The sequence below is a fragment of the Papaver somniferum genome, chromosome 7 (genome assembly GCF_003573695.1).
Source record: "Papaver somniferum cultivar HN1 chromosome 7, ASM357369v1, whole genome shotgun sequence".
In the NCBI taxonomy this organism is placed as follows: Eukaryota; Viridiplantae; Streptophyta; class Magnoliopsida; order Ranunculales; family Papaveraceae; genus Papaver; species Papaver somniferum.
In genome coordinates, this window is record NC_039364.1 from 182,414,576 (window position 1) to 182,423,482 (window position 8,907).

Genomic DNA, 8,907 nt, shown 5'->3' on the forward strand with positions numbered 1-8,907 from the left:
AAGATATTGTTTAAGAAAATCTCGGTTGAACTCACCAAGCGTTGGTATGTCAAGTTTGGTTGTCATATTTTAGTGAATCAAAACTCATTTAAAGAGTCGCTTGATTATTTACTAGAGTCAACTTCGTATAGGTTATCTAAAAATTTACTAAGATATGAGACTTACAAGTATTACGTGAAGACTTGAAGAATGTGAAGAAGTAAAGAGATACAACAACGACATCATCCTTCCACTTGAGGTTAGTAATATTTGACTTGAATTGTTTCATTCCTAACGTATCTTTCAAGTCGTGCATATTGAAAACATAATTGCGAAGCTGTGAATGATTATACTCTAGTTAGACACAATATTAAGGAATTACAATACGAAGTATAACATTTATCTTTTGAATTTCGTATATAAGACATCGACATAATCGTATGAATGCTATTGTGATTATGTATGGGTATGGGTGAAGATTTCGTCCTAGGAAACAATGTTTTACATTCGTTTAAAGGAAGTACAATTCATAAACTTGTTTTATGAATCGAAAGGGAAATCACTAGGCTTATTGGTATTGTTATTAATTGCAAATCTTTGGATTACCAATATGTGTGTTTAGTATAACCGCTCATAACTTGTTTATGTATCTTGGTAAAACTATTCACAAGGCCTGACTTTTGTATTGGTATGACTTTTAATAGTGAAACCGATCCTAGTACCTAGTCAACCAAATTTTTGGAAAGCTAGTGTGACTAATCTTAGTACCCACATGGAGGTAGAACCGAAACTTGTTTTGGTAGAATCGTGAAACCAATTAATGGTGATTTGATAGGATAATCAATCACATAGTTCTTGTAAGTCAGATGAACCAATTCTAAACTTGTTTGGAAGTGTGGCAAATCGGTTCCAAGATTGTAAATATGAAAAAGGATTTACAAAGTAAAGATGTCGACATACTTTGAACATGTGCAGTAACTCTTATCTTTTATTGTTCAAAGATATTCCTTAATAGATAAAGGAGAATCCCGGATCGAAATAAATTGAGAATCTTTTAATTAAGGTTTTTAGTTTTATATGCTTTTAATTTCCAGCAATTAAAATGTATATCTTTAAAAAATAAAAATTGGTAATGTGCATTTACTAATTGAAGATTTTCTACTGAGATTTCGGTCAATATTTGGACAAAGCATTTCCAGGAATTATGGAAACCGAAGTTGGAAATATATTGCATATCTTGAGAATATTATCGGTTTTGGAAATTCCTTGGTGTCCAAACTTCCTTGGTCTATAAATATTGAAGTTTGCATTTCGAGCAAATTAATCCTCAGAGCCAGCAAAACTACCTAGTTGTGTTGTTACTGGTGAAGCCGTCTATTCGGAGAGGAAATTACCCTAATTAGGCGAAATCTCTTACGACCGCTCGTTTTAAAGACTTCTTTGGGATTGGGAAGCTCTACGAGTACCGTTAGCGGGAAACTAGATAATTGCAGTGTATTATTAGTTTTCGATTTATTTGATTGACTAACGGTTGCTGAACTTTGATTGCACCTAGTTTGTTTATTCTTGAGAATCTTCTCTTCTGATATAAGATTCACTCAAACTAGATGGAAGCATCGACGGGGATCTTTAAACTGTTTGTAGATCTAAAGACGTCTTATGATAATCCATCGTTAAGAGACTCCGTTATGTGTGTCATTGATCACATGAGATTCAAGTTGATTGTGTGCAGGTGTTTATTGAAGATCTAAGAAGATTTGAATACGAAGAAGATTTCTGATTTGGGTTCATAATCTTTGGTATGCACAAAACTTGATTGGCTGGGGATCCAACTATAATCGGCTTATCTTTGTGATAATCTTGATTGATTAGTTGAATAGATCGACATCAATACGTTTCTTTGTGATTCGAAGTATTGATTAGGTAGTCTAAACAATTACTTTGGTAATTTCTGAAAGATAGATCTAAGAACCTGACTAAGGAGTTTATTGGGATAAACGGAAGAGACTTTTGTCAAACTCATATCACTTGTTCCAAAAGAGTTGTTACCGGAAAAATTTGTTGTTCCTTTACTGTTTGCAATACGAACCAAAGGAATTGTTCCAAGTGCGTGACTTATTGCAAGTTGGAGGTGCATGGATACATACGGAACTAGGTGAACTATAGGTTTAGTTGCTTGGTGAAAAAGTGGGGGTACAACAACCACACCCAATATGGCAAACTCCAATATACTTTCTAGAGAATCAACTAGACAGTCAGACTCAATCTATATAAAATGTATATCAACGAGTTTATATCTCAATATCTCGATTTGATATATACTCAAGCAAATAGAAATATGCGAGTCTTTATCAAATACTAGAGAGATAACTTGGATGGTACCAAAGACCAATATCCAAGTGTCAATCAATTTAAATCAACAACCAAAAGGTCGGATATTCTAATTGATTGAACAATGCACAACCTGTGATATTTCAATTATATAACAAAATATAATGCGGAAAAGAAATAACACAGACACCAGAATTTTGTTAACGAGGAAACCGCAAATGCAGAAAAACCCCGGGAGCTAGTCCAGATTGAACACACACTGTATTAAGCCGCTACAGACACTAGCCTACTCCAAATTAACTTCGGTCTGGACTGTAGTTGAACCCCAATCAATCTCACACTAATTCAAGGTACAGTTGCGCTTTTTACATTTCCGATCCCAGCAAGATACTATGCACTTGATTCCCTTAGCTGATCTCACCCACAACTAAGAGTTGCTACGACCCAAAGTCGAAGACTTTAATAAACAAATCTGTATCACACAGAAAAGTCTACAGAATAGATAAATCTGTCTCCCACAGATAAACCTACAAGTTTTTGTTCCGTCTTTTGATAAATCAAGGTGAACAAGAACTAATTGATAACCCGGACTTATATTCCCGAAGAACAACCTAGTATTATCAATCACCTCAGAATATTCCTAATCGACGCAGCGAAAAAGATATTGTGGAATCACAAACGATGAGACGAAGTGTTTGTGATTTCTTTTTATATCTTGCCTATCGGAGATATCAATCTCAAGCCAATTATTACAATTGTACTCGTACGATAGAAACAACAAGATCAGATCACACAACTACGAGAAAGTAGTATCGGTCTGGCTTCACAATCCCAATGAAATCTTTAAGTCGTTAACCTGGTTTAGAAGAAGAAACCAAAGGTTAAAGGAGAATCGACTCTAGCTTAGCACAACTAGTATCACACAGAAGGTGTGGGGATTAGGTTTCCCAGTTGCTAGAGCTCTCCCTTATATAGTCTTTCAAATATGGGTTTGCAATCAATGTTAGATTGGTAACAAAACATTCAATATTCACCGTTAGATGAAAACCTGATTTAGATTCAAGCTAATATCTTTCAACCGTTAGATCGAAAACTAACTTGTTACACACAAATGAAATGCACGTTTCTAGGCTTGTGTAACCGTACCCAAACTTGTGCATTTGTTGGTTCAAAAATAGTCAACCAAATGGTTAGTCATATGATCACTTTCATATCAACCATATTCTTCTTCACCATAACTAGTTCAAGTGACTCAAATGAACTAGTTAGAGAGTTATTCAATTGAAAGGAAATGTTATGTAACTACACAAGACACAATCGAAGCAAAAACGATTTGATTCACTCGAATCGGTTCATGAACTATATAGCCACGATTTTCATTTGCATTCCTTAGTTTATATAAGAATAAGTTCACAAACATCGTTTTTAGATATAACCTACTCAAGTTCGCGGACTGGGTACGTGGACGGAGTTCACAAACTCCAGCGGAAATTCTCGGGACAAGAACTTCCGCCAGTTCGCGGACTGAGTTCGCGGACTTGGCTCATGCCACCATGCCGGTTCTCTTGATCAACAAAGTTCGCAAACTTCGGTTCAAGGAATAAGGACTTATACATATATGTGTTTCCACAACAATGCTTATATCCTCCAATGGTTATATAATCTAAACATTCATTTCAATCATTGGAATATTCTTAGAGGACGTTGATATTCTATAGTTGTTATTCACAAACTATTTTTCATCAAAGTAAGCAATTTCCAAAGTTATTGAAACTTGTCAGGACTTTCGTTACTAGGTAAAGATGAACTTGGTTAAAGCGAAAGCTTACCAACACATATTTCGAGAAATAGATAGGCGAGATAAACTCGGCTCAAAGTAGCAAATGTGAATAATCTAAGTCTATATAGCAAAACGACTTTTGTCTCCACATACCTTTTAGTCGATGAAGATCCACCGGTTCCTTGAGTAGTCCATCGTCTTGTATGATGATTTTCATGGAGTTCTTGAGCTCAACTACACTTTCTATCCTAGTCCGAGACCTTAGCTTTAGTAGACTAGAAATCAAGACTTATAGTTTTGATCACTAACATTGACAAACATGCTTGAGATAGCAACGCATGCGAGTTCGACCGAGCAAATCTCTAACAATCTCCCCCTTTGTAAATTTTAGTGACAAAAATATCAATACATATGGAATACAAAAAATAAATAAATAAACTTTTGTAGCTCCTATTCCATACGTCTAATCTTCAACATTACTTGAAATCTTCGTCCTGTCTTCATCTTAGATTCAAAATCATGTATCAAACCCATGTTCTTCTATGAGCAACAGAAATTTCATTATAGACTCACATCAATTCTTCATCTCCTACTCAAACAAATCCAACCAGTTCTTCTCTCTTCTTCCAATTCTAAAACCCTCCATGGCAATTCAATCTACAGAAACTCAATCCTTCACAATTCTCGATCTGAAGCTTCACAATTCACACAGCTCCAACAAACAAACAAATGTATTTCAATTATAGATTTTCTTATAAAAAAATAGAAATCACAATTAATTAATTTAGCCATTACACGAAATCATGAAACCCCTCTTTCTGATTTTACAACCTTCCGATTAAACCTCTTATGTAATAAACCCTAACATCATCTTCCCCATTTATTCCCAAAACAATCTGATTAGAAACAACTTTACCACTTTCCAAAGAAATTGAAGTAATCAGTGATTTATGGTGATTCTGCTGGTGGTCGTGGCCGTAAGAAGAAGAAGAAAAAAAGGGAAAGAGAGGCGAGAGAGTGAAGCAGAGAAGAAGAAGAAAAGGGAAAGAGAAGCGAGTGTCTCTTAGTTTAGGGTTAGGTTATAATAGAGTGGGATTAATTTTTTTTATCAGATCAATGGTTAATAACATACCCGGTTTTTCGGGTCGACTCAGTCGGTCGGTTAGTCCTGTGCAACCCTAGTTGTTAGGAAATTGAGAAGGCTAGTTTGGTAATAATGCCACATGTTTTAGACTTTTCAGCAACAGTTGACTAATCAAGTGGGCCTTAACAGAAAACTTAACGTTTATGGCATTTTATAAATTCTGAAAAAAAATGGTGGCACTTTATTAAACCGGAAAACCAAAGTGTGGCATTTTGTTAAAATTCCCTACAGTTAATTGAAGTATACATTTTCAAAGATAGCTTACTTGATTACAATAGTCCTATTGTTGAAATTAGGGGTGTTTGTGTTTTGTTATTAGCGATATTATGAAAATTTGGCTATTGTCGCCGAGGTTTTAATTTATTCACATCCTTTTGGTCTAGAATAAGGTGGGAATTCCTCAAGTACCAATTTTTCCTTTCTATTTGTTTAGACTTTAGTGAAAATATCAGTTTGGCTTCATCTTGATAGATATATTTAGAGAGAAACTCATAAAATTATTCAGATTACATGTTATCATTTGACAACCGATTTTTATTTACAAAATGATCATACATGTATATCGAATGGCCCCAGAAACTATTTTTTTAACATAATTATACATAATTTATATAATATAATGGCACCCGTTAAATCCTAGTTACTGTACATTATAAACCTTGGTTGTCTCATTACCATATACGTTAATAGCACTGACCAGGCCTTTTTACCCAAAAGTGTGTTATGTCTTGTCGTACGAGTTAGCTTACTAGAATTGTCTTGTTTGCTGCTTGGATGAGATGCACTCTAAGACTTTCCTCTTGGGCCTGTTCATACAGATGGAAGTTAGTTGGCATACCATGTGTTGCGATTACTTTAATTGCATGCATGATTAGCATTTTCTTAAATTTCTATTTAAAGAGACATTTTAAGGATAAAAAATGGTTGCAATCAATGTAGTTAATTCCGGATTTTGGTTCGTCTCGATCAAGACTGAGACACTGAGACAATTTTATCTTGGGTAGATTCACGATAAAATCTCGGAATAAAAATCGAAGAAATCTTTTCGAATATGCATATCAAATATTATTTAAACGTTTTCACACATAAATTTTTAAAAATGGAAATAAGTGACAGAAAACTCTAGATCCATACAAATTTCAAAAACTTCAACCAAGTTTCCGATCAATTCCAGCTAACTCCGGCAGAGTCACCTGAGATTCGACCAAAACTTCCAATTGATTCCGGCCAAATTCCGTCTAGGCGGAATTAGACATTCCGCTACCTTGAGAGCAGAAACCGAAATTTCCGGCGAGATTTCGGCCATCCCGGCCGAAATTGACTACATTGATTGCAATCTAGGGACGGAGCCACATGGAAGGGTGGGTGTGCACTTTCCCATCCCGACCATTTATTAAAGGTACTCTGATGGATAACGATGACAAATTTCCTGCTAATGTTGTTAAGGCTTCTGAATTTTTTTTTTCTATTTTTGACCATTTATTGAGCAGATTGAGTTGAGGATTAATAATTTGAAGCAGCTTGACTTCCTGCCTTGGCTTTTCTACTTGAATTCTCTTCTCTACCATAAGTTTCCTCATTTGATATATCCTCAACCAAACATTGAACAACTTCATCTGGTGAAAACCAAAGGATACACAAATTATGAGTTGTCTTATGCCAACTAAGTTTTGATAGATGTTATTTGGGAAATAGAGGAGGATACGGTGTAGTGTTCTTAATCTTACCACTGCAATAGAATTTCGTTTGGCCATCAACATCTCAGCACAAGCATTTACCAATCTCCATTGTACCAGTCTCGTATGAAAAATCCTTAGCCTATGAGAGCCTTCTTCTTTGGCACACGACACCTTACGAAAGTACCTAAAAACTCCTCCGGTACTCCCGCGATGTCCTCCGCCATCAGTATCACTACCACATGATGATGATTTTGTGACCATCTTCTTACGATTAGGATTAGCAGGTTCAGAAATATTATTTGGAGACTTGAGCAATACCGCCGAAGCTGTAGATGAGGATGGCGAGGATCTTCCCGGATATAAGGCCCAAGCAGATGGACAGTTCTTGGAAACAGATTTTGCTCTCCGTATCTTTGCCATCTCAATTGCTTTATCATCTGCAACAGAATTTCGGGTTTTATAATTGATCTTGTTGGTGGTATTATTGGGTGTTAATGGAGGTAAATTAGGTGGTACTGAAACTCGGTCATCGTTCCTATTTAAGAACAAATTAGGAGATGGAGAACGTTTTATTACGCTAGCCGGATATCGACGGGAACGACTTCGGCTACTGCTGTTCTCCATTATTAAAGAGATGGTTTCAATGTTCAAAATTCCGATCTACTTATAGTCATACTTGCTGAAATGTAACATAAAAAGCACAACAAGCCAACGTGTAGAGAATGTCTGTATTAGCTACCTAACTAACCTTATTCTGATTTCAGCAAAAGAATAAAACTTTAGCCAACTAACTAACCTGATGGCACGTCTTTATAAAATAGCAACCGAACATCTATTTCGGCCCTTTCCATTTTTAAGATAACAAAAATATGTTTCAACGCTTTCAAAGTTTCACCAGCTCTTGTTTACCTTGCTTTTTTTAATTCAATTTATTGGAAAAGTCTTCTTTCGACAACATAAAATTTCAAGGTTGTTTCTATGGGAGTGTTCCAGTCCCAATTTCTTTTCTTGTTTCAGCAAAAGAGGTGTTTTTGGTGAAGCCTTCTTTTTGGTTGGTCACGAGACAAAATAGTTTGGTGTCACCCTGATATTACTAATATGATCTTAAATATTAACCACTGCTAGTATAGTGAAATGTACATTGAATTAATGTTTGTATATTCACAAGAATGTCATTGTTTTAAAAATAGATCAAAGAAATGAAAACTTAAATATCTTTCAAAATACATTGGGTTTTTGCAAAAAATAGTATGTTTGGAAAGCTCTTTGAATTACCTATGCAGTGATTACAAATAAGAATATTAAACAAATGCCATAGGGACTTGGGAGAGAACGCTCTGCTAAATCAGCATGACGTAAGCAAGTTCTTGATCCCCAATTTTGTAACTTTGTTTCAGATGCAATTCCTAGTTCCTCTTAGTAAATCTAGTTATATCCAAATTATTTACCTATTAGTGTCTATCACTGGATTTCTAAGTTATTTTATCAAGATTGTCATTAATTCATGCACTTACATTACAATATTCATTAATACTGAAATCAACAGAAGAAAAAATATCAACCACCACATTCAAGATTATCAAACTAGTGCCATTCATAACATTAACATTACTATCATCCAAACCAAACAAGCAAATCAGAGTAAACACCATCAAGAACTCCAGTTCATTGATTTTTTTTAGAGGTTCACAGCCCTCAAAAACAAGAAAATACTACTTTTCCTATTAAACACTTCATCACTTCTTCCACAAGTACTACCACTTATAACATCAAAAAACTGGGAAACTTCTAAGAAAAGCCGGCCGAAAAGAGAAAAAGCAAAAGATCATCTTTACCAACATCTACAGCAAGATCAAGAAGACTAGGAGCAAGTACCAAGATAGTCATTTTGAAAAAAAACTTGTTAATCATCTTCAGACTCTTCTCAACGCATGAGACTTTGGATGCTCTCGCTACCCTAAGAGAGGCTTCTAAAAGCCTCTCCATCGTAGCTC

General features: G+C 35.2%; 1 protein-coding gene across 1 annotated transcript; it reads right to left on the bottom strand.

Annotated features, from left to right (window-relative positions):
- Positions 1-6,381: 6,381 nt before the first annotated feature.
- Positions 6,382-7,537, bottom strand: LOC113295648 (QWRF motif-containing protein 7-like). Its single transcript, XM_026543980.1, has 2 exons — positions 6,962-7,537; positions 6,382-6,850 (listed from the first exon to the last, which is right to left on the bottom strand). Exons 1-2 carry the CDS (start codon positions 7,535-7,537, stop codon positions 6,572-6,574), a joined length of 855 nt encoding a protein of 284 aa, XP_026399765.1. The 3' UTR covers positions 6,382-6,571.
- Between the last annotated feature and the right edge of the window lie 1,370 nt (positions 7,538-8,907).

Excerpts from the sequence above, each read along its gene's own strand:
- LOC113295648 (XM_026543980.1), bottom strand. The coding sequence starts at position 7,537 with ATGGAGAACAGCAGTAGCCGAAGTCGTTCCCGTCGATATCCGGCTAGC. Across the intron at positions 6,851-6,961 it reads AACGAAATTCTATTGCAGTG|ATGAAGTTGTTCAATGTTTG; the intron begins GTAAGATTAAGA and ends GGTTTTCACCAG.